Raw genomic sequence first — 26,801 nt, forward strand, 5'->3', positions numbered from 1 at the left:
ACTTCCCTTTAAGAAATGCTTTTGCCATACTACATGAGTTTTGGTATGTTGTATTTCAACTTTCATTTGTCTCAAAATACTTTGAGATTTTTTTTGATTTCTTCTTTTGTCCACTGGTTTTTAGGATTGTGTTAATTTCCATATATTTGTGAATTTTCCCCTATTACTAATTCATAGTTTCATACAACTCTAGTGAGGATACCTAAGGTTTCAATACCCTTACGTTTGATAAAACTTGTTTTGTGATCTAACATATGTTTTATCCTGGAGAATGTTCCATGTGCATTCAAAAAGAATGTGTTTTCTTTTCTTTTTTTTTTTTTAAATTAATTAATTAATTTTTTAAAATAAACATATAATGTCTTTTTATCTCCAGGGGTACAGGTCTGTGAATCGTCAGGTTTACACACTTCACAGCACTCACCATAGCACATACCCTCCCCGATGTCCATAAACCCACCCCCCTCTCCCAACCCCCCTCCCCGCAGCAATCCTCAGTTTGTTTTGTGAGATTAAGAGTCATTTATGGTTTATCTCCCTCCCAATCCCATCTTGTTTCATTTATTCTTTTCCTACCCCCTTAACCCCCCCATGTTGCGTCTCCACTTCCTCATATCAGGGAGATCATATGATAGTTGTCTTTCTCTGATTGACTTATTTTGCTAAGCATGATACCCTCTAGTTCCATCCACGTCCTCGCAAATGGCAAGATTTCATTTCTTTTGATAGCTGCATAGTATTCCATTGTGTATATATACCACATCTTCTTTAGCCAAAGAATGTGTTTTCTGTGACCACTGAATGGAAGGTTCTGGAAAGTTCTATTAGGTCCATTTGATCTACAGTGTCTTTCAAGTTTGGTCTTCCTTTGATTTTTTAGTCTGGATGATTTATTCATTGTTAAAAGTGGAGTACTAAAATCTCCTATTATTGTATTGCTGTCTATTTCTCCCTTTAGTTCTGTAAATATCTGCTTAAAAATTTAGGTGCTTAAAAAATTAGGTATATATGGATACATATATATCTATAATTACTATATCATCTTAGTGAATTAAAGTCTTTACCATCATATGGTGACCTTCTTTTTGTCTTGTAACAGATTCTGATTGAAAGTCTATTTTGTCTGATGTAAGTATAGTCACTCCACTCTCTTTTATTCACTATTTACATAGAATATCTTTTCCCATCCTTTCATTTTCAGCCTCTGTGTCCTTAAAGTGAATGTCTTATAGGTGACATATTGTAATTATATTTTTATCCATTCAGATATGTGTCTGCTAATTGAAAAATTTAATCCATTTACATTTAAAGTGATTATTGATAGGTAATGATGTATTATTGCCATTTTACTGTTTTCTGCTTTGTGGTTGTTTTATTTCCTTTTGCCTGCTGTCTTCCTTTGTGATTTGTTGATTTTTTGTAGTGGTGTACTTATATTTCTTTTTCATCTTTTGTGTAGCTACCAGAAGATTTTTTCTTTGCAGTTACCGTGAGACTTACCTAAAACATCTAAATAGTTACAGCAGGCATTTTAAGCTGATAACTTTAATTGCATATAAAAACTTTACAATTTTACTTCTCCCTCTCTCCAACATTTTATGCTATTGATATCACACTTTTTTTTTTTTTTTAAGATTTATTTGATAGAGAGAGAGCAAGCAAGCACAAGTTGGAGCAGGGACAGAGAGAGAAGCAGACACTCTACTGAACAGGGAGCCTGATGTGGGGCTTGATCCCAGGACCCTGAGATCATAACCTGAGCTGAAGGCAGCTGTTTAACCAACTGAGCACCCAGGTTCTCCACACATTTTTAAAATATTTTATATCCATTAACAAATTACTATAGCTATGTTTTTATACTTTTGTCTTTTAAATTTTATACTAGAATTAAGTGATTTACATATTACCAATATAGTGTTAGAGTATTCTGAATTTGACTATATATTTATCTTTATTAGGGAGTTTTATACTTTCATATTGTTACTTAGCTTCCTTTTGTTTCAACTTGAATAACTCCCCCTTTGCATTTCTTGTAAGGCATATCTAGTTATAATGAATTCCCTAAGCTTTTGTTTGTCTGGGAATGTCTTTATCTCCTCTTCAATTTTGAAAGGTACAGCTTCAAAAAACATACACAGCTTTGCTGGGTATAGTATTCTTGATTGGCAGATTTTTTTCTTTCAAACTGAATATATCACCCTACTTCTTCCTGGCCTACATCAAGGTTTCTCTTGCAAAATCCACTCATAGACTTGTTGGGGTTTTCTTGTATGTAATGAGTTGTTTTTCTCTTGCTGCTTTAAAAACTTTCTGTCTTTAACTTTTTAAAAAACTTTTTCTTTTTTCTTTTTTTTTTTTTTTTAAGAGAGTGATTATGGGTGGGGGAGGAACAGAGGGAGAGAGAGAATTCCAAGCAGACTCCACACCCAGCACAGAACCCAATGCAGGGCTTGATCTCATTGATCATGACCTGAACCAAAATCAAGAGTTGGATAATTAACAGACCAAGTGACCTCAGTGCCCAACTCTGTCTTTAACTGTGATGATCTGTATAATCTTTCTGAGTTATCTTGATTGCAGTTCTTCACTTCATGCAGAATGATATCCATGTCCTTTCTAAGACTCAGGCAGTTTTCAGCCATTATTTCTTTAAATAAGTTTTCTTCCCCTTTTTGTCTCTCCACTCCTTCTGGGACTCTTAAGTTGAAATATATTCATTCACTCGATGGTATTCTATAGATGCCACATACTTTTATCATTCTTTTTCCTTCATTTTTTGTTTTTGTTCCTGTAATTATTCTAAATAACCTATCTTTATTTGCTGATTCTTTCCTCTTGATCAAGTCTACTGTTCTCTGTTCCATTTTCAGTTCTGTTATAATATTCTTCAACTTCAGGATTTCTGTTGTTCTTTCTTGTGGTTAATTCTTTATTAAACTTGATTTTTTCAGTATTAATTTCCTGATTTCACTGTCTGTGTTATCTTGCATCTCTTTGAGCTTTTTAAAGATGATTATTTTGAAAAATTTTCAGAAAATTTGAAGATCTCTATTTGGGTTTGGTTACTGGAGCTTTATTAGTTTCCTTTTTGTGGTATCATGTTTGCTTAATTCTTTGTGAGCTGTGAGGCCTTGTGTTGGTATCTTGCATCTGAAAGAGAAAGCACCTCTTCTGGTCTTTACAGACTGGTTTTGGCACAAAAAAACTTTCTTCTTTTGGGTCCCTGGGCTGCTGCTACTGCCTCTGGGATTTCAGTTGAGCAGGGGTGAGCCAGGTCATGTGGCTGCTGCTGGGTCTGCGATAGGAGTTTGCAGTTGACAGACCTGATCCCTGGGGTGATGGAACTGCCTTCAGAACCTTGGTCAGTAGGGCTGGCACTGAGACAAGGGTTGGCTTTCAGGTCTGCAAATAGTGGGCCTGTTACCAGGTGTGCAGATGAGTGTGGCTCCTGCCAGGTTCCTGGGAGAATTCCTGCCAGCTCCCTGGGAAGTTGCCTGGGTAAGCAAAACTGGACTGAATTACTGACAGGGGCTGGAACTGAAACATTGGGTTGCTTCAAAGTCAATAGTCAGGACTGAGTCTGCAGTTTTGCCTCCAGGGGTATGGATGGGTGTATCTCCTACCAGGTTCCTAAGTGGTTAGGACTTCCTTTGCACAATGCCCAGTGGGGTTGGAGCTAGGTCACTAGGCCACTGAAGGATATGGCCAGACAACATTTCAACAGGCCTGCCTCTGGGCAGTGTGTCTCCTATCCCATCCCTGGGAGGGTAGGAGTACCCGTAGACCACAGCTGAGAGGGGCTGGAGCCAGCACAGCTTCAGTATCCTAGGTCAGACTGAGGTTGGAGGATCTGCCTCTGGGACAGGGACAGATCTCTCTCTCACCGGGTCATTGGGAGGAAAGGATTATTTCTGGACTAAGGCTGAGAGGGGCTGGAGCCTAGTCATATGGCACTTCAGGGTCCACAGCTGAAACTGAGGTCACTGGACCTATATATGGGTGGGTGTGGCCCCTCCTTGGTCGCTTGGAAGATGGTGATAGCAACAGCAGTAGAGCCAAATGTGGCTGGAGCCAGGTCTGCAGGTAGACTGGGCTGTTTTCTGGTTCTGTAGCTTACAAAATTACGGTTTGTGAGTCTATTACCTAGGTGCAGCCATGTCTTTTCAAAATGGACTTCTTCAGTCTTGGGCTCTACTGGGGTTTTGCAACCTTTTACTTAGATCCTGAAGCTCCCACAGAGACACTTTTGTCCATGGATAAATACCAACTTACTGTTGCTTTGGGGGGAAATGAGATGAGGGCTCCCTATTTTATCATTTTGTTCTATAATTTTTAAGGCAAATATCAAGACAAAATACGACACAGTGTCTAATTTTGAGGAGAATATAGGCATACTTTGTTTTTTAGAGCTTCACTTTATACACTTTGAAGATACTGCATTTTTTTTATAAATTGAAGATTTGTGGCAACCCTGCATTGAGTAAGTCTATTGGTGCCATTTTTCCAACAGTATTTGCTTACTTCATATCTCTGGGTCACATTTTGGTAATTTCACAATATTTCAAACTTTTTCATTATTATTATTATATTTGTTATGTGATCAGTGATGATGACTCACTGAAAGCTCAGATAACGGTTAGCATTTTTAAGCAATAAAGTGCTAAGTATTAAAATTACATATATTGTTTTAAACATAATGCTATAGCATACCTAAGGGATTACAGTATAAATTTAAATGCACTGGGAAATAAAAAAATTTATTTGACTCACTTTACTGAGATATGTGCCTTGTTATGGTCATCTGGACACCAAACCTGCAATGTATCTGAAATATGCCAGTGTCTGGAACTGAGATGGCCCCGGAAAGTGTGGGTTATGTGGTGGCTGTAGGTATGAGAAAAAGGCAAGCATAGAGCTGAGGGAGAAAAAACCGGAAAGACAAGTAGAGGACGGAGCAAGGAGTCTCTCATAGGCTGGGCACATGTGAGTCATTCAGTAGTTCTGAGCAGGAGTATGACCTTTTTAAAAGTTCCTGGGTCTGCTGAGGTGCTAAGGAGTGGAGTAGTAATGAAGCAAAATAAAGACAGTAAGAGAGTAAAAAAGTATTTGGGAATTGGCTGGCTATGGGCAGATGATGGGAGAGGGAGCAAGGGAAGGGTCTGAGGTACAAGAGGGATTAAGCTGAACAGTCTGCTAGTTAGAATGATGTGTTAGTATGGCTCAGTGGAGAGTTCTGAATGGGAGAGACAGGCAAAGAAGACACTGTATAGAGTTCGAAGTTGAAGATGGAGGAATAGGCCCAACTTATGTGGAGAATGAATCCAGCAGGTTAGTGAAATGCAGAAAAATGTAATTATGTAAGCACAAGGTGATGGAGGCCTAAATCAGAACTGAGCTCATGGGGGAAAAATGGAGAAAGGAATGTTGGAGAATCTGAAAATGAAATGCTGATGAGATGTGGTGACTGATTATAGAAAAGATTTTCAATCTAGTGTTTGAGAGAATGAAACCCACAGCAAGTGAAGAGGGAAAGAGGAGATGAGTTGTGTTTGGTATGGTAAGTTTATGGTAAAGGCTGAGGTAGAGGTAGCTGACAGGCACCAGAATCTGAGAACTGAGTTCGGGTCTGAGATACTGTGCTTGAAAACTACCATGCTGGGGTGCCTGGGTGGCTCAGTGGGTTAAAGCCTTTGCCTTCGGCTCAGGTCATGGTCCCAGGGTCCTGGGATCGAGCCCCACATCAGGCTCTCTGCTCAGTGGGGAACCTGCTTCCTCCTCTCTCTCTGCCTGCCTCTCTGCCTACTTGTGATCTCTGTCTGTCCAATAAATAAATAAAAATCTTAAAAAAAAAAAAAAGGTACCATGCTGTGCCTAGATTCACTGTGGAAGGGACAGGAGACAGGGGATCAGGTGGCCAAAGAGGGAAACCTGAAGGTCACTGAATTTGGAGGTGGGAAGGAAAGGACAAGACTATCACAGGGGGAAGCCACTCAGGAAATAGGAAATTTTCAAGGATATGTGAAGCACCACAATACATTCAGTATGATGAAGATTGTTTTTTAAAAAGTGGAAAGTATGTAAAAATATATTCCCATGTAAATACATTGAAAGAAGTCTGGAAGAATACACAACCAAACCTATAATAGTCCTTACCCCAAGAAGAGAGAGGAAGGAGTTAGAATTATGGAGCAAGTGATTCAGTGGGAGCTTAAGCCTTATTGGTGAGGTTTTAAATTTTTCTAAGAAGAATGTATTCCCTACACAATTCAGAAGTACTGAAAACAGAATAAATGGATAAGAAAGCACTTTTAGAGTAGAACAACTCTCTCAGGCAGAAATATTCTCTCAAGAAAAGATTTGTCTTTAATATACATTTAAAAGTGACTTATTGTAGCCTACCTTACTTATCTATCAAGTTAAAAATAACTCGGCAACAAAGCTACTTTCTTTAGCTCTACCTGCTTCATCATATTATTTTAAATAAATAATTGGTAAAGTGGTAACTTTATTTATTCTGGTTGCAGAAAATGAAAGCATTTTAATCACTCTTAATTGTTTCTCTCTTTATGCCAGAACCAGGGCAAAACTTTCATTGTAGATGTGTCTGTCTGTAGGACACCCACCATGGGTAAGGAGACCATGAACGTCTGCTGACATAGAAGCACAATGGGTAACTTTTCTGCTTCTGAAAATGGACCTATGACTTTTTTTGGTGAAACTCCCAAGATGGTGGAGCTTTTTTCCTTCTGCTTCTATGTCTCCCTGAAATACGGATCATTTCAATAACTTGATTACAGCAAATCACCCCTTAGAATTCTTCCAGATTCCAACCATTCAAAGAGCTTTATCTCCATCTTCTTCTCTCTCCTTATGAATCAACGTTCTGTTCAAGAGGACCTAATCTTTATTCCTGCCACCAGACTCTGTTATAGTCAGTGAAAAGTATGAAGGAACAAATTATTTTAAGATTAACAAACATAACTTTCTCTGTTGTAGCATTTACTTATAACAATAGTTGCATAATTTGCAATCAAGTGACATTCTTGTTAGATTATACTCATTTTTTGCTCCAGCAATTATTTGTTTTTCTGGTATTTGTATTTTTAAAACAGTGTTATTGAGATCCATATTTTTCAAGACTATGGTTCAGTGATTTTTAGTAACTTACATTTTTATCCCACCAAATAAGGTCCTTCAGGGCATTTACATTAATCTCTGTCGCTCCCTGTTCCCCTAGCCCCAGAACCAGACAATCACAATGAACTTGCTGTTTTTTAAAAAACTTGCCTTTTCTGGACTTTTGATATAAATTCTAATCATATAATACTTGGTTTCTTGAGTCTCCACTCTGACTTTAGAGAATGAACCTAGAGATTTTCCTTTTGCCTTTAAGAAAATTACACATTTAAAGAAATACCCTGCCTTTCAAAAAGACCATTACTGTACATACTACTTAACAACTAAAAACTTAAAAATATTAATTCTTTTCTCTATTAAAAAAAATTCTAAAATTAAAAAGATTCTGAAAGTAATATAGTGCTAGAAACACTCGAAAGGATCACTTAACTATTTTACATGTTGAAACAGATAGTAAGACAGCTATCCATGAAGCTTCAAATTCTTTTAACATCTCAAACATTACCTGTAATAGAACCTTTTTTCTTTTAGAGCATGGATATGTAGTTTTCCCTTCCAGGAAATTTTTTAAGTGGCCTATTTCTTAACATACCAGTTAATGTTTACAGTTTTTCTTCCTCAGCATCTTTAAAAGGAATAAGAGTATCAGGTACACCAACAGCTGGAATGTTCCAGCCATGCTTAAGGGATGTACTTGCTCAATAACCTCATTTCTATGAGTGCCTCTAACCCACTGAACTTGTACACTGTACTTACTCTATGGAGAAGGACAGGCATGGACTCCTTTGAAGCTGGCATGCCAGATCAGAAATTATGCTTTTCAGTCTACTGTGAATTTTAGTAATACACACATCTTAATTATAAAAAAACTTTTTTTTTTTTTTAAGAGAAGGAGAGAGAGGGTGCAGGGAGGGGCAGAGGGAGAGAGAGAATCCCAAGCAGGCTCTATGCCTAGCATAGAGCCTGACATGGGGCTTGATCTCACAACGCTGAGATCATGACCTGAGCCGAAATCAAGAGTCGGATGCTCAACCTAACGAGCCACCCAGGCATCCCTACAAAAAAGAATTCTTAACGGTATTTTAGTAACTGCTGCTGTGAGTTTTAGAAAGCTAATGCTTTCACTGAATTAAGTACTCTGTCTTTGGCTTCAAATTCAGTATAAAATAGAGGATTCCACTGAACTCTAACAAAATCAAGAGTTACTTATCCTTAAGCTTTTTTCACTGAATCACTCTAATTGTGAGAAATTCTATGAGGATTAGAAAAATGATGTTGTTTATATGATTATATCCTCAATGCCATTTTTTGACAATTATAGAAATACAGAAAAAAATTATATTCATCTGAAAAAATAATGTTCCAAGCTAGAAATTAGCCAATAAGCAGTAAGTGATATTGGGCTCTTCTCTTGACTTACAAAACATCACATTTTAAGTGTGTTACTCTCTTTGCTTTTATTTTTGCTGCCACTATCTGAAGATTAGAAAAACAACTCATACTTCTACTACATCTTTTTTTTTTAAATTTATTTATTTGACAGAGAGAGAAACACAGCGAGAGAGGGAACACAAGCAGGGGGAGTGGGAGAAGGAGAAGCAGGCTTCCTGCCGAGCAAGGAGCCCAATGTGGGGCTCCGTCCCAGGACTCTGGGATCATGACCGGAGCTGAAGGCAGACACCTCACGACAGAGCCACCCAGGTACCCCGTATTTCTACTACATCTTAAGAAGAAATGAGACTCCCCAGAAGAACTGAAACAAAGAAGAAAAAGACCAAAGTGAGACAACCTGGGGCAAAAGTACTGAACAAGGCCTCAAGTCTAAACATTCAAAGCTATCAAAGAACACTGTTGGCCAAAAATCGCTCCTCAAAAGCCTGAGAAAACAGCCTTAACCTGTTGTTTAAAAATTCACGGGACAATTCACCATTCTGGAAATCTCAGTACCAAAGGTTCTTTCTTGGTTTTTAACTGATAGGGTAACTCTGCTGAAAACCAAACCGTGAGTATAAATGTGGCACACTGATTTTAAAGTGCAAAGAGAATGTTTTTTTTGTTTTGTAAAGTAAACCAAACTCATCAGATCATGGGTCAAACAAGAAGAGATTTTTGTTGTATTTTTTTTTTCTTTTTCAAAGAACAACTAAAAAATAATAGACAAAAACAAGAAAAAGCCCAGCTAAATGTTTCTCAACAATTCCGCAAAAAAAAAAGTTGGTAACCAAAATAAAGTTTGTATTGGGGCACCTGGGTGGTTCAGTCGGTTAAACATCTGCCTTTAGCTCAGGTCATGATCCCAGGGTCCTGGCACTGAGCCCCACGTTGGGCTCTCTGCTTAGTGAGGAGCCTGCTTCTCCCTCTCACTCTCCCTCTGTGCTCTCTTTCTCTCAAATAAATAAATAAAATCTTTAAAAAAAAAACTTGTATTAGATAATGGGCTTATATTTAATACACATTGCCAACCTTTTTGTTTTAAGACTGATGCAACCAATGAACTGTTAAGGAAAAAAGTAGAAACACACACACACTTCTAATTTATTTAAAATTTATGAACTAAACAGTAACTTGTTCTAGAAGTAACTGCAAATGGAAACTACTTCATAAGTTTATTTTGAAATGAAAATTGGCCTAATATTCATTCTGTTACTTCAAGATATATAAAGGATTTAAAGTTTATTTTCAATTAAATTTATTTTAATTATTCTCCACCTATTTTGTGACAATTTTCTTCACAATATATTAAGAGATATGTAAAAAGTAAACTCTCTGCATGGACACTATAGAACTTGGATGAGTTTCTACTGTGTGACGGTGAGCAGCAAGGTTTCTACCTAAATCTCTAAGGTTGCCAAGGGTGCAGGAGTCAGTCTTCAAGGCCATCCTTTACGAGCTTAGAAAGTATATAAAAAATTCATAAACATTAACACACATTTGTTTCAACTGGAGATATGCTGACTGGTGGAACAAAGAGTTGCCAGAGCAACGTTAGCTGTGCCTTCTCTCCATAGTCTCACTGCTTGATTTGTATCTCAGAAATATAAATTCATTCTCCACACAGGAAGCTCTTTTCTTGTTACCTTTAGGAGCAAGAAACTTTTTTTTCCCTTTCATTTTCTGACTGGATGAATAAAAATGATGATATAAACTATGAAAATTTGAATTTTTCTTTTCATTTCTTCACATGTGGCATTCCTCGCGTAATTCTCTGCCAAGTAATTTGGGAAGATAACATCTCCACTAGTGCTTCTCACCCAGACACGTGGCCTTGATATTTAAACTACAGAAGAAAACTTTGAAAAGGGCCAATGTTTCTGTGTCCCTTCTTCTTTTCGGAACTTTCACACTGCCCAAGGCCAGTTCCTCCATGGGTGACACCCTTACCCCTCAGCGGTGAGAGCTGCGCACTGCACACGCTACCCTCCCCTCCCTGCTCCAACACAGCTGCCCACCAGGTGCACAGCCTGCTTTCCTGGGTGGGGGTGGGGGTTACCCCCTGGCTTCCAAATTCCCTCTGGACACCTTGTTCCATGACCTCCCAGCTTATAAATCAGCCTCTTTTCCTCCATGGACTCTGTGTGTTACACACACAATCTGCCTACATTCCATTTCAGTCATTATTATAATACCCCAATTGGAGTCAAACACACAAAAAAACAACCCCAACCCCTTCTGGTCCAAGTCCACTCCTGGAAGCAACAGCCTGTTCTCTGCCCTCCCTCAAAGCACACACTTGTCCATCCGGTCTATCTCAGAGGCTGGCAGGTGGTAGTGGATCGGGTGTGTGGTCTTCTCACTCATTTCCCCCCAGCGCCCCAACCTCTCCTTCTGCGCTGGTGCCACACCAGCTTTTGTAAATCCAAGTCTGCTTAGATCTTTTGCTGCCTTCTATCCCTGCAATCACATTCTGTCATTTTCTAGAGAAAAATCCAAATTCTTGCGTACGGGGGATAGTTTTTGACGATCTTATCTATTCAACTCAGTATCTTAGCCCACCTCTAGCCTTGCCTACATCCTAAACTCCAGGTGTCCAGAATCTGCAGCTGCACCTGGGGTTCTCCTTCTGGCCGTCCTCCCCACCTTGCACGCCCCAGCACATGCCTTTTTTCTTCCAGGAGCACCCTTATCCCGAGTCCCCTGCCCAGTAGATTTCTACTTTTCCTACTACTGCCAGTTCACAAGTCGTCCTCTTTCTGAAACCTCCTGACCTTCTTCTCCCAATGTGGTCTGTGCTCTTCCTCTCGCCTCACGTGGCACCCTATGTCCTGTATTAGCAGCTCTTTAAAAACACCAGAATCTTATGACTTTATCACCAGCACATTTCCCACTGCTTGGACAGTGATGGGCACCTAGTGTATGTGTGCTTACTAATCATACCAATTTTTATTCACTTTTCCTCTGCTTTCCCAAGTGCAGGACTTAAGTCTCTCATTGTCTGAACTGCCAGCACCAGGCAAGGAAACGCCACACAACTAGATCTCTGTAGATTAATGACTATTGAAGGAACCAATACTATAACTTCCTCCAAACTCTCCCTGTCCCACTGATCCTGCGGGTGATGAAAGATTACTTTTCCTAATAAACCGAATTACCATGATTCCTATCATCTATCCCACCTAGCTGAAACTTTTACTGGCTTCCTATTACCTGTAGGATGAAGCCCAGTTCCCTTGCTCACTGCCTTTTTTTTTTTTTTTTTTTTTAAGATTTTATTTATTTATTTGAGAGAGAGAGCTTGAACACCTGAGCATGGGACTGGGAGGAGGAGAAGCAGACTCCCCGCTGAGCAGGGAGCCTGATACAGAGCTCCATCTGATCCTGGGACTCTGGGATCATGACCTGAGCTGAAGGCGACACTTAACCAACTGGGCAACCCAAGCGCCCCCCTTGATTGGTTCTTTTGCATAGAAATGCACTTTTCCTTGACCCTCACACACTTTCTCTTCCTATTTCACATCTCAACTTAGGCTTTCCCTGCCTACTCAAACTGTCTCTGCGTGAGTCTGCCACATTCACCTGATTAGTTTCTTAATATGCCCACTTATTAGAGCTGAAATGATCTTCATAGGCTTTTTAATTTTTCCTAAGTGTTTTCCTATTACCCCACCCCTCAACACAGGGCCCTGGTTGGCTTCGTTCAATGCTGCATCCCCTGTCCTAGAGCAGTTCCTGGAACCAGAGGTTAGGTGTTGAGCAATTGTTCAGTGAAGGAAAGATTAAATGCGAAAATACTTCATGTTGGCATTCAAGGTCATCACTGACTTGGCCCCACTCTATTTTCCCAGCCTTATCTCCAACCAATTTTCCATATGACACCTGTTTGTTATTTCCCAAATACTTCTCTTACGCTTCCTGATGGGGCCTTCTTTTTCTTCTTATTTAAGTTCTCTTCATCTTTTATAGAAATTCCCTCTTTCATAATGCAATCTAAAGCAGTAAGCTCTTTAGCTGTATTGTTTAATGTTGTAAATACCTTTCAATTTTCTCTGTCTTGTAATGGATTTTTTTGGAATGGAAATAAGTTTTTGGATTTTTTTGGAATGGAAATATGTTTTAAGCTATAACAAAAGATTAAAAATTCTTAGAAGGAAAAATTATCTATGCTAGGAGTTAATAAGATTCAGATCCTATCTCATCTCTTTTAAGAAAACTGCATGCCTTCTTCAAGTATACAAAGAGGTTTGCTTTCAGGTATAATTTGCAACATAATAGCTAAAAGGCTATATGCAAAATTTGTTAGTGACTGTTGGTCCTAGTAACAACTCAGATGTTCATTTTAATTGCAAATAAAATTGGCCACTGAACATATTATGAAAAAGCAACCCAAAAGTAACTCATCCAGTTTTTAACCCTGAGCCTAGTATAGTCCAATTGACTAAATAATTTGTCTTAAAATACAAACAAAAAAATATATAATAAACCACAAACATTTCTAGTGGTAAGAACTATTAGGCAAAAACATGTGGGCCTAAACATCAGAGCAGACAATACAACATATAACATGTAAATAAAAGAAACACGCCAACCTGGATACCAGCTTTGCAACATTAGCATCCTCTGCTGAATTCATGTCATCCCAGCAGGGTTTTCTACGACTTAGCCACAGGCTGACCTGAGGGACGCCATCACAGAGCTCTGGTTGTGGAACTCTGTGAGCCTGAAGAGCTCCCTCACTCCTGGATTTGGGGATCTAGAAAATTAAAAGAGAGAAAGACAGATTTAAAAAATCTTTCAAATTAAGTTACTGAAGATAATTTACTCTAATTAGTAACCTAATCTATTAATAATATTCCAGAAAAATATCAACCTAGGTATAGAATTTAAAATACTTAGAAGAACTGTCATATGGCAAAAGGCACAGGGAAGGGGAGTAACCAATACTTTCAAGGGGAATGTTCAAACCATACACAGCCCATGTCCCTCTCCTGGATTCTGATACAAATCTTCCCCAGGATCACCGGCCCTCCCACCCCTTAGAATAACCATTCTGTGTAATGAGAGATTATGAGAGTATATCTGACTAGCATCCTGGAGTGAAGGAAAGAAAAAATAGAAAAAGGCAGGGGAAAAAAGGGGCTGAGAAAAACTGAAATGAAGGATGCCATAGTCAGAAAGGCATCCAGAAATATTTACTACCAACAAGCAAAATATATACCAGTTTGCTAATAGTTCCTGTTGTAATCTTCTTTTATAGGGCAAAGTATGGTGTAATACATTTTTAACTAAGGAAATAACTAGGAAAAAACTCACCTTTTTAGTTCTCTTACATCTCTGGAAGCATGGGTTGCACAGTACCAAACAAACACTGGTATACTGACTTCTTTTATTAGAAGTTTTGTCCTCCTTCCAACCCCAGAAATACCCTCATGCTTTTATATTAGATCAGAAGGAATGTGAATACAACCTATGTCTTTCTCCTAAAATTGTGTAAAAATCACGTGAGTGTTTCAGGAAAGATTCAAACCCTTGGATCAGTTGTATTTGTTATACTGGACGCTTTTTTTCATGTCAAAGCTTTCTTTTTTAATTTTTTATTTATTTATTTATTTTATTTGATTATTTATTTATAATATTTATTTTTTTATGTCAAAGCTTTCTTATGCTTGTCCTTCAACTGGATGGAATGTCATCTGTTCATCACAGGCTACTCACCAACTGCCCAAGACCAAACCAAATCTTAACTTCCTTCGAGGTTGAGATAAGAATCCACTGTCCACAGAGCTTTTCTAATTAACCTCAGGTCTTAATGACCTTTCCGAACTTTGAATTCCTGTAATACACCACCGCAGACTCTATGCTTGATTTCATGTCATCTGATACCTTCATCTTAGTTGTTTTATATTTCTAGGTTATATGGCCTCAACCAGAGGCCTGGAGACAGAGATTATAGTGTCATGTTCTTTCTCTTTCTCTCCTCTCCCTGTCCTTCTCTACTTCTTAAGGATATCATCATTATTTTTTTGCACTTGAATTTTTCAACATTATTTACTAATTTCTTTTTTGTCGTTGTTGTTGTTTTTTAAAATTATTTATTTTTTAAAATTTCTTTCCAGTGTTCCAGAATTCATTGTTTATGCACCACATCCAGTGCTCCCTGTAATACATGCCCACCACCAGGTTGGGTGAGCCTGGATATCATTATTGTTAATGTTTGAGCCATCAAGTCTAGCAAAGTTCTGAACCATTAATATTTATTGTCAGACAACACAGTTTTCCACTACAAGATATTCCCAAGATAGCGACTGACCAAGAAACTAGGATAACAGGCAATTTAAAAGAGTAATATAGGGAAAATTATAAGCATAGATATTCAATAAACTCATATCTTTATGAGGAATTACCTAAAAATAACTTTGAAAATAATTTAGCAAATAGTTACATTTAGTACAAAGTAAAACTCAGTAAAAACTAGCTTTTTTTTTTTTTAAAGATTTTATTTATTTATTTGACAGAGAGAGAGATCACAATTAGGCAGAGAAGCAGGCAGAGAGAGAGAGAGGGAAGCAGGCTCCCTGCTGAGCAGAGAGCCCGATGCGGGGCTCGATCCCAGGACCCTGGGATCATGACCTGAGCCGAAAGCAGAGGCTTTAACCCACTGAGCCACCCAGGTGTCCTAAAAACTAGCTTTTATTAACATTGTTGTTATGTGAAATTTGCCCAAATCTGATGATTACTAATGAACGATTCCATTGCATTTCTCTGTAGAACTTTTATAAGTTCATGAAAATCAAGGATAGCAAGGCAAAATTTTTTTTAAAAATATGAACTACAGAGTTCATTGAGATATTTGCCAAGATTATTTATGAAAGAAATATTAGGGCACCTGGGTGGCTCAGTCAGTTGAGCATCCAACTCTTGATTTTGGCTGAGGTCATGATCTCAGAGTCTGGGATTAAGCCCTGCACTGGGCTCCACGCTCAGCAGGGAGTCTGCTGGAGAGTCTCTCTCTCCATCTGCCCCTCCCCCGACTTGTGTTCACTCTTTCTGTCTCTTGAATAAATCTTTTTTAAAAAAGAAATATTTAGATAAACAGCAAGAGAACATCTGAAAAGTACAAATATATACTGTTATGTATTTCATAAAGGGACTCTTTTTGCATGTGATTATTTTTCATAAGAGTAGACAGGAAAAATAAACACACCAAAAAAAGCAGTGAGATTTCAAACTAATTAGCTAAAAAAATCTCATACCCAGACTTAATTCTCTCTTAATATTAAAACAAATACAAGAGCAGTTGTTTGGCAACATTTCATGGTGTTAAAATAAGGACATAGCATCTTAGGTGCAGTGATAATTTGGGGGTTCTAAATTCAATTCAGTAGTTTATGCAAAGGATAAATATATATATTTTTTCAGATTTTAATTATTTATTTGACAGAGACAGAGAGAAAGCCAGAGAGGGAACACAAGCAGGGGGAGTGGGTGAGGGAGAAGCAGGCTTCCTGCCAAGTAGGGAGCCTGATGTGGGTCTCGATTCCAGGACCCTGGGATCATGACCTGAGTCGAAGGCAAACGCTGAACTGACTGAGCTTCCCATGTGCCCCACAAAGGAGAAATATTCTAAGGTAAAAGGTAATATGTGGCTGATTCCATTTTTGTCAGCTTATATTAAAGGAGACTACATAATGCAAATCACTTAAAATTCAGATACCAGAAACTACAACAGCTACGTACACAGAAAGTATATTTTTGTGATGATTTAATCTCTATAGAAATAAACAGGACTGTCATTAACCATAAACTTCAAAATATAAACTAATTATTAATAATATATACCGAAGAAGGACAAAGGACTAAACTTGTGCACAGAACATGAAAATACCACATGAAGTTTATGAGAGAACAAAATTGTTAGAAAAGAGTAGTGCAGTAACTCTAGACTACTAGCACTATAGAGTATGTATATGTGTATATATATTTTTCTTTTTTTTTTAAAGGAATGAATGTTTTTAAAGGGGATTAATGATATAGTCTTGAAGATTCACCTTGAAGGCTATACATTTTCATTACATAAATTACTGTAGGAAAACTAGAGTGATGAAATTTTAAAACCTGCTACCTTATTGATGTTATAAATTTTAGTACAAATGTATGAACTTTGAGAAAAGGAAGGAGGTCACTTTCTTTGCCTTAGCTGGAATTGAGCTTTTTAGAAATACATGATTTGAGCCTTGGCCTTATTGGGTAGGTAGAAGAGATAGTTTATTTTTATGCTCTGAGTATCCATCTCAGATTGTGTCAAGTTCAGTGGTTGATTTTGAGATGATACTCAGTACTCCTCTCATCATAACTCTCTGAGGAGGAGTAGGACCTCAGTCATCCAAGACCAAGGATACAAGGAGACATGCTATTACAGTTGTAGTTTAAAGCAGTGGTCCTTACTAGGAGTCAGTTTCTGGAGACATTTCTGGTTGTCATGCTGGGGGTGAGGGTGTATGCTACTGGAATCTAATAGGTAGAGGCCAGGATTGTGACTAACCCTCTTTAAATGCACAGGACAGCCTGCCATGAAAAAGAGTTATCTGGCCCAAAATGTTAGCAAAGCTGGACCTGAGAAACCCTGCTTCAGGAAATGTAAGAAGAAACCTGATGTAACTCCTCTCTTTATACACTTTTCTTCTGGTTCCACCTTCCCATTTTTGCCATTGGCATGTTAAGAGGTAATGGGCCCAGATCAGCTATAGGTTTAGTGGAAATGGGCCAAGGAGGTCACCTAGATCTGCTCTTTCTAATTAAGGGCTGTTCCTGATTCCATGAGGTTCAGCCAAACTCTGTGGGGCAGGGACTCCAAATAGCACTAAAAGTCTTACTCTGATAAATGGAGCTGATGTGCTTGGAGAGACCTACCTGCAGCCTCCCTCATGACATGTGGCTATAGTAAGCAAATGGCCAACAATCTGAGATGCTGACTGAGGTGCCAGCTTTCTCTTTCCACTGGAGATACGCATTTTTCACACCACACTTTGCTGCTCTATTTTAGTGATTTCTTCATGATAACTTTTGTTCTTTTTCCTTTTTTTTAAAGATTTTATTTATTTATTTGACAGAGAGAGACACAGTGAGAGAGGGAACACAAGCGGGGGGTTGGAGGCAGAGGGAGAGGGAGAGGGAGAGATAGGCTTTCTGCTGAGCAGGGAGTGATCCCAAGACCCTGGAATCATGACCTGAGCTGAAGGCAGGCGCTTAATGACTGAGCCACTCAGGCACCCTAATAACTTTTGTTCTTGAAGGTGAGAACTATAACCCGCCACCCCCCTCCCCACCCCCGCCAACCACCTATGGAAGACATTTTGCTCAGAAGAATCTGCCACTGAGTTAAGGATCTAGGCACATGCTGTGTGATCTGTGCGTACCACTGAAATTCTAAGAATTCCAGGGATTGTAAAAAGAGCACATTCCATGCATGTATTTGCAGGCATGGAACAGACTAACACAAGGAATCTGAGCTGCTCTGGAGTTTGAGATGCCATGGGAATAGAAACACAAGAGTAACTTTTGACAATGTAAAATTAGGAAATATTCTCTTAGGTTTTGCTGCTGTTACTGTTATAAAGATTTAGTGAACATTTCTCTGTGTTAGGCATGGTTCCAAGACTTGATTTACGTCAGTTAGTCCATTTAATTGTCACAGCAACCCAAAGAGGCAGAGACTATTATTATTACCATCTAACTAATGAGGAAATGGAAGAGTCAAGAATGTGAGTTATTTGTCCCATTGAGTGAGTGGCAGCGCTATAAACCCAGAGGGTCAGACCTCATTACTTGCGCTTACCACATACTTTTTATATTTGGTTACATGTGAAACATTAGAATTGCAAGAAGAAAAGAAACTTTGGGATGAAAGTCACATTGCATCCTGTATTGCAAACCATTTTTCCCCCTCCTTCTTCTTCTTTCCTTTTTTTTTTTTTTTTTTGGCATTAGTAGTTAAAACTCTTTTTAAATTGAACCCTCTGGCATTTATTGAACCATTCTAGCAGTATAATCATAGGGGAAAAAATCAGATAGGAGGATAAAACTATATGAAAAATGTATTCATCATATTTTTTATGGTAGGCCAAAAAATGTAAGCATTTTAGTCAAGTTACTATCATAGGTAATTATGGCACATCTATATGATGAAGGATCATTTAATCATTAAAATGTCTCTAAAGTTTGTAATGAGACTGAAATAATTGTGTTATAATATATAGTGTGAGCCTATTTAGCAAATAAAAATGCATAGTTACATGCCTCCAATAAAACTTAGGTCATCTCCATACTTAAAACATACATGAAAAAATTTCAAAGGCCAAAAAACAAATTCTGCCACAGTCAACACTACAGATGTTTTAATAGGGTCTCATCTTTAAAAATTGAACAAGAAATCCAGCCACGGAAAAATACGTCTGTGACACAAGGCTCTGATTTACCCTGATACACTGACGCGACTAACATTAAAAAATAATGTGCCTCAACTTAATATTTGTCCATATGAATCTGTCAGTGTGAGGGCACAATAGTAAGTCCTAAGTATGGGCCCTCTACGCCCCAGGCAAGTGCAGGGTAGGAGTTGTCTGCTCTGCAGGACTGAAACAGAGGGATAGCAGGTGAATCAGAAGGAGGAGGAGCTCAACTGACTGGCCAAGGACCTGCCCCTTGTCAAGCATAAAAAACCACTTTTTGGTCTTAAGAGTCATCCTAAGTACTGGTCAATTGCTAAACTTGCATTTCAAAATGACAAAAACTGTAAGTCTGTTCTTTTCATCATCAGGTACTTTGCTTTGAGAGGTGTTTGGAACCAGGTAGAAAATCACAATCAAGGCTCAAATGATGGAGGAAACTGTGATAGAAGGAATCCGGAAAGTTCATTTTTAACATTTAGACTTCCTAAAGAAAGGTTATTCGACTTCCTCATTTCCTTGATCACTTTCCTCCTCCACTTGTCATTTGTTTGGAGAGAGCAAAGCCTCTTGCCTTCCTTCATGGTCACTGAACTCACAAGCTTCTTAACAAGAAATGGTGACATAACAGAGTATGAGAAAAGAGATGTTCAGCTCCAATTTTTTTTTTAAAGACCTTTTTTGTTTAAAGAAACTTGAAAAAAATCCTCTGAGAAAAGCCTTTGTTTTTAATAAAAATGTCCAAGTTGGCTTTTTAATGGTGAGGTTTATTTACTAAATGGTTGCAATTCTCCTGATAATTTGATTAATCTATTATGTGTCGGCTACAGTGCTAACTGATGTTCCAGGCTGTTTTCTCAGAAAGTTATTAATATGCTTTAGGGAATTTTGGGGGTTTAGTTTCTTGTACATAACCTTTCCCTCCTTTATTTTTTTTTGTGAAAAAAATGGGTCAGTGTTAAAGTTATAACTAATTAAAATATCTTGATCTAAGCTCTAGAGTGAGTCTGTACTGTAGAATAAAATCAGTTTAACTTTGTGAGCAAAACTGTATAAAAAGAAACTGTACAATTTTTAAAAAAGTGTGCTGTGAAATAGATGAGATCAATTACAGGTCTGCAGTACAGCCCAAGCAAGAGCCCTTAGCACCTGGTTTTCCCCAACTGCTCCCTCCTCACCTCCTCTGCAGAAGTAAGTGCCATCACAGCAGAGACTTCTGTCTGTTTTGTTAATTGCTGGAGCCCTCACTCTTAGAACAGTGCTTGGCAAATAGCTGGCAACCACTAAATATCTGTGCAATCAATGAACAAATGAATGACCAAACTCAATGATTTCATCTACCTTCCTCCCAGAAACATGGAAATGTTGACAGATTATCAGGTGATACCATAAAGCCCATTAATTCCCCTCTGTAAGCAATATGCTTGTTTTAGCAGTTTCATTTATGTTCACTTTCAAAACTTGTAAGTTAATTTTAAAAGTAGCATTGGTATGGTAATCGGAAGAACAGGCAGGAAGCTTTTACTTGGACTACACGGCCCCACAGTAGAGCCATGTGTCCTGGGACATGGGCTCAAGGCAGCCTCACCTTAAAGAAGACACTCCCAGAGACACATGGCAGTAAGCTGAGGTCTCCTCACATCCACACAGGCCACCTACTGTTTTACAAAGTTACTCATTCACATCCTTGACTTCAGGTCTTTTATCAGGAAAAAATTCAGGCAGAAAGTAACTGCACAGAAGACTTTCATAAATTTTCCTTCTATTAGCGATATAAAAATTTGCTTAAAATTTTTTGTCATTTATTCTTAATGATCAAAACCAATGATCAATCAATGAGAACATTTATTATCCCATCCTAAATGCAATCTTTTGGCTTCACATTCTTGCTAACTTAGAGGACAGGATCACGCAGGGTGATGGGACCTTAAAACAGGATATTCTGGAAGCTTACTCCAAAGGGAGATTATGGACACTAGAAGGAATGCCATGCAGGAGTGGTTCTTACACCCAGGAGTGCACATCGGAATGTCCTCTGGAGATTTTAAAAAGTACACCTACCTAAATTCATCCTGCCACCCCACTCTTGTCTCAAGGAATATCTCTGAGATGGATGCTGGGCAGGTGTATTAAAAACCACCACAACAAAACACCTTAGAACAATATGTGCTGCTGATGTGAAGTTTGTAAACTTGCCAAGAAGTAAATAGGGTTTTGAAAATAAACGTTAAGGCAAAAAAAGATGAACTTAAATGAACATTAACTGAATTGTTTGATTATAGCTGGTCATATTAAGTTTCATGTTTATATATGAAAAATTAGATGGAAAATTAAGAAATTAGATGTTTATTTTAGTACCACTCAGTTTTGGGGATGCCTGGGTGGCTCAGTCAGTTAAGCATCTGCCTTCGGCTTAGGTTATGATCCCAGGGTCCTGGGATCGAGCCCCATATTGGGCTCCCTGCTCAGTGGGGAGCCTGCTTCTCCCTCTCTCTCTGCCCCTCCCCCCAGCTTATGCTATCTTGCTTTCTGACAAATAAATAAATAAAATCTTAAAAAAAAAAAAAAGAACTACTCAGTTTTTGAGCTGAAGAGAGGTCTATTCCAATTCCTTTATTACAAAAATGAAGTCCAGGGGCTCAGAGAACTAAAATGAGCTGCCCAAGATTGTACAGATAGCGGGAAAGTCGGCTCTTAAAACCTTTCTCTTGGCTGAAGTGACAGTGAAAAATAAAGTAATAATGTATCAGATCCAGGGCAAATGGAATGATTAGTGGTAGTTTAAGGAGGCCACATGTCTGCTGTGGCCCAGAAGGTAAGCAGACGGCAACACCTTGGGCTAGGAGCACACTGCAACGGGGTGTGGAGTTGGAAGCTACCTCATAAAGTCTTGTTACCATCCCCAGCCTGATGTGAAGGTTTTGTTTATTTCAGAAAAATACATTTCTATCTTGTTTAAGTCAATGTTGTTTGGGGTTTATTTATATGCAAGGAAACCTAATCCAAACTGATGCAACATTTTGCTCAAATACTACTTTATCAGTAAAGCCTTCTTTGACATTAGTAATAAAGAGCAGAATTCTCCCTTATGCTCTACTCCCCATTTCCTTGATTTTGCTTTCTTTATCTCCACTCCACATAATGCCATCTGACATACTGTGTATTTATTTAAGTTTATTTGTTGTCTTTTCCCCCTAACCAGACATAAGTTCTATGAGGGCAGGAACCCTCACGGTTTTGTGTTACAAACATGGTGGGATGGAGGGATGCCAAGGGGAGGGCCAAGGAAGGGCACGGCCCACCTTAAAGGAAAACCCAACTGCTTAACTTTTATTGGGTCAAAATTTAGTCCCCCGGTGACACATTGCTGCCTGGGAAGTTAGGGAAAGTAGTTTTTTATCACTGTACCCAGCCAAGGAAGGGAGGGAGAATAGCTCTTGGGAGGCCACTAGCAGTCTTCACCACAGACCTAAAAAAAAATAAAGAAGTATCTGAAAAGGATGTCTGGGGAGGAGCATTCCAGATAGAGAAAAGAGCAGAGCAAAGTCCCGAGATGAAACATGATTCTCAAGTCTGAAGAACAGCAAGGAGGTCGCTGCGGCTGGAGCTGAACGAGTATGAACACTGGCAAGAGATGAAGTCCGTGATGTGACAGAGGGCCCAGACCATGTATACTTGTAGGCATTTTAAACACTTTTGTTTTTACCCAGAGCAAATAGAAAATTTTTGGAAGATGCTGAACATAAAAGTTAACACATCTGACTTTCATTTTAAAAGGGTCTTTACTGCTGCATGGAGAAAAGACAGTAGAAGGGGCAGAGTGATGCAAGCAGACCAACTAGGAAGTCATGGAGATGCTGTGGCTTTAATCCAGGAAGTGGGGAGAAGACTAGATTCTGGATATATCCTGAATGTGGAGGCAACAGGATTAGCTGATGCATTGGACATGGGGCAGGCAGGAGTCAAGGATGATGCCAAAGTTTTTGGTCTGAACACTGAAAGGAAGAAACTGTCATCATGGAGTTAGAAAAGATAGCAGGAGGTACAGATTTTGTGGGTAAATCAGGAATATATAGCTTTAAACACGCTTAAAACTTTAAACTAATAACTTTGTGCATGCATAATTTGAGATGCGCATAACATAGAGAGGTGGAAATGTCATATAGGGAGTTGAATATAGTGGCTGGAGATGAGAAGCTTCAACTAAAAATATAAGTTTGGGAGTCATCTATCAGTCATTGGTATTTAAAAACGAAGTAATTAGAAGAGGTCAACTAAGGAGTGAATCTAAATAGAGATGGGAAGAGATCAGACTACAAAATGATTTCCCAATTATGCCGAGGTCAGAGAGAGAAGACCCAGAGAGACTGAGGAGTGGACAGTGAGGTAAGAAGGAAAAACTAAGAGAATGTCCTAAAAGGCAAGGGCAAAGACTTTCAGGAGGAAGGGATAAATACAGTTGCCATGTAACCCAGCAATTCTAAAACATGCATCTACATAAAGACTTGTACATGAATGTTCACAGCAGCATTGTTTTTTATCGTTAAAAAGTGGAAACAATCCATACATCCATCAACTGATGTACAGATAAGCAAAACATGTCTGTCTGTAAAATGAATACTATTCAGTTATAAAAAGGAATGAAGTACTGATGCATGCTATAACATAGATGAATCTCAAAAATATTATGCTAGGTAAAAGAAAGCAGACATAAAAGGATACGTTATTCCATTTACATGAGATGTTGAGAATGCACAAATTTACAGGACAGAAGAGCTCAGTGGCTGCCAGGAATGAGCAATGGGAAGTGACTGCAGACGGGTACAGGGTTTGTGTTTGGGTGCGATGAAATGTCCTGGAATTAAATGGTGTAGACAGTTGCACAACTCTGTAAATAGAGTAAAAATTACTAAACTCTAATTTTAAAGGTTAATTTTATGGTATATAAATTATATCTTAGTAACACTGTTATTTAAAAAAGGAAGCCATGTTCAATGCTTCAAATGCTCCTAACAGGGTGAAGAGGATAAAAATTGAGAACTGATCCCTGAATCTGGCCATGTGGTGTCACCTGACAAGAGCTGCTTCATTCCATAGTGGGATTGATTAGAGGTCCAGGAAAAAATAGAGAAGAGGAAGTGAAAACAGCAAGCTTATATAGTTTCTTTCAAGGAGTTTTGTTGGAAGGAAATGGGTGATTGCTAAAGGCAGCTGTGGAGAGTCAAGGGAGAGGGTTTCTTTTTTTTTAAATAAGAGAAGAAATATTACAGCATATTTCTATGCTAATGGGAATGATTCAGTAGACAGATGAAAAACTGATGACCCAGCAGAGGGAGGAGAAGAATCAGGGAGCAGAGTGCTGGGAAGGGTGTGAAGGTATGGGCTCTGGTTCACAGTGGAGGGCTGATCTTGGACAGGAGCAAGCTTGGCACACTATTGTAACTAGAAGAAAGGAGAGAACATGGCATGGGGGCAGGTACAGAGTGGATATGAAGGTGGGAACAGGTGGATATTCTCTCTTCATTTTCTCTGTGAAATAGAAAGCAAGGTCATTATCTGAGAGTGAAGGGTGAAAAGGGGAATGCTAGAGGTTAAAGACCAAGGAGGAAGTAGAAAACAGTTGTCTAAAAGAGAGGAAGAGTGGAAGACTGGAGAGTGTGGCAGTACTGCCAGCAATGAGGGCTGACCTGAAGTTGGTACTCATGTACTTAAAGTGAGACCTCAAACCTAAAGCTAGTAGAGGAAAGAAAATGACAAAGATGATGGTAGAAATAAATGAAACAGACTAAAAAATAATAGAAAAGATCAATGAAACTAAGAGCTAGTTTTTGAAAAGATAAACAAAATAGACAACTTTTTATTTATTTATTTTTTAAGATTTTATTTATTTGACAGAGAGAGAGAGAGGGAAAAGAGAGAGAGAGCAAGAGAGGGAATACAAGCAGGGGGAGTGGGAGAAGGAGAAGCAGGCTTCCTGCTGGGCAGGGAGCATGATGTGGGGGTCGATCCCAGGATGCCAGGATCATGACCTGAGCTGAAGGCAAATGCTTAATGACTGAGTCACCCAGGTGCGCCAACAACTTTGTATTTCCCCTATAAACCTATGGGATAAATAAATCATAGTTATTTGCATCGGTAAGGTTTGTAAACCAACATTAAGGATAAAATATAAACTAGAATATTTGGAAAAAATAGGATTACTATACATATGAATTCTGCCTGCATGATTTGAATAATAAAGATGGTTAATAAATAGTAACACACACACACACACACACACACACACACACACACACACACACCAGACAACTTTTAGCTAAACTCACAAAGGAAAAAAAGAGGACTCAAGATTAGAAATGAGAAGACATATTACAACTGAAATACAAAGGATCATAAGAGTCTACAAAGAACAATTACCTGCTAAACAAAATGGACAACCTAGAAGGAACATAGATTCCTAAAAACATACAACTTACTAAAAATAATGAAGAAATGGAAAATCTGAATAGACCGATTGCTAATAAGGAGTAAAGATTGAATAAGTAATCAAAATCCTCCCAATAAGCAAAAGTCCAGGAGCAGATGGGTTCACTGGTAAATTCTACTAAATGTTTAAAAAAGAATATAAATCCTTCCCCCCCCAAAACAGGAGGAGAAAATATTTCCAAACTCATTTTACAAGTCCAGAAAGCCCTGATACCAAAACCAGACATGGATATTACAAGAAAAGAAAATTACAAGTCAATATTCCTGATGAACATAGATGCCAAATATTCTTAACAAAATATTAGCAACCTGAATTCAATTATAAATTAAAAAGATTATACATACTGATTAGGTGAGATTCCAGGAATGCTTCATGGTTCAACATCACCAAATCAATGTGATACATCATATTAACAAAATGAAAGATAAAAAAAATCATGTGATCATCTCAATAGAAAAAGTATTTGAGAAAATTCAACATAGATTGAAAACTCTCAAAAAATATTCCTAAACATAATAAAAGCTATACATGATAAGTCCACAACTTAACATCATACTCAATAGTGAAAAGTTAAAAGATTTTCCTGTAAGATCAATAACAAGAAAAGGATTCCACTCTTGCCACTTTTATTCAATGTAGTGCTGGAAGTCCTACCTAGAACACTTAAGCAAGAAAAAGAAATAAACAGCATCTAACTCAGAAAGGAAGAAATAAAATAGTCTTTGTAGGGGACATAATCTTATATATAGAGAACCCTAAGACTATACCAAAAAAGTGTTAGAATAAATTAGTTCAGTTAAACTGTAGGATACAAGATCAATATATAAAAATCAATTGCATTTCTATATACTAATAATGAACCATCAGAAAGAGAAACTAATATATTAACAAATGTATCAAAAAGATTAAAATACCTAGGAATAAACTTAACTAAGGAGTTGAAAGACCTGTACACTGAAAACTAAGACACTGAGGAAAGATAGTGATGATGACACAAATAAGTGGAAAGATAATCTGTGTTCATGCATTGGAAGACTCAACATTGCTAAAATGTCCATACTACCCAAAGCAATCTACAGACTCAATACAATCCTTAACAAAATTTCAATGACATTTGTCACAGAAATAGAATAATCCTAATATATGTATGGAACTACAAAGCCCCTCATATAGCCAAAGCAATTTTGAGAAAGAATAAATCTGAAGGTATCACATATCCTGATTGAAAACTAAATTACAAAGCTAGAGTAAACAAAACAGTATGGTAATGGTATAAAAACAGACATATAGATCAATGG

At 38.2% G+C, this 26,801-nt stretch overlaps 1 protein-coding gene across 8 annotated transcripts in view; it reads right to left on the reverse strand.

Moving 5' to 3' along the window:
* FAM13A (family with sequence similarity 13 member A) overlaps window positions 1-26,801 on the reverse strand; it is a 353,806-nt gene that overhangs the window by 123,435 nt on the left and 203,570 nt on the right. For all 8 annotated transcript variants that reach the window (XM_047717965.1, XM_047717964.1, XM_047717962.1 and 5 more), the window contains one exon: window positions 13,161-13,324. In XM_047717965.1, the coding sequence (XP_047573921.1) occupies window positions 13,161-13,324 (164 nt within the window). The remainder of the gene's footprint in view (window positions 1-13,160; window positions 13,325-26,801) is intronic.

The sequence above is a fragment of the Lutra lutra genome, chromosome 2 (assembly GCF_902655055.1).
Source record: "Lutra lutra chromosome 2, mLutLut1.2, whole genome shotgun sequence".
Classification (NCBI taxonomy): domain Eukaryota; kingdom Metazoa; phylum Chordata; class Mammalia; order Carnivora; family Mustelidae; genus Lutra; species Lutra lutra.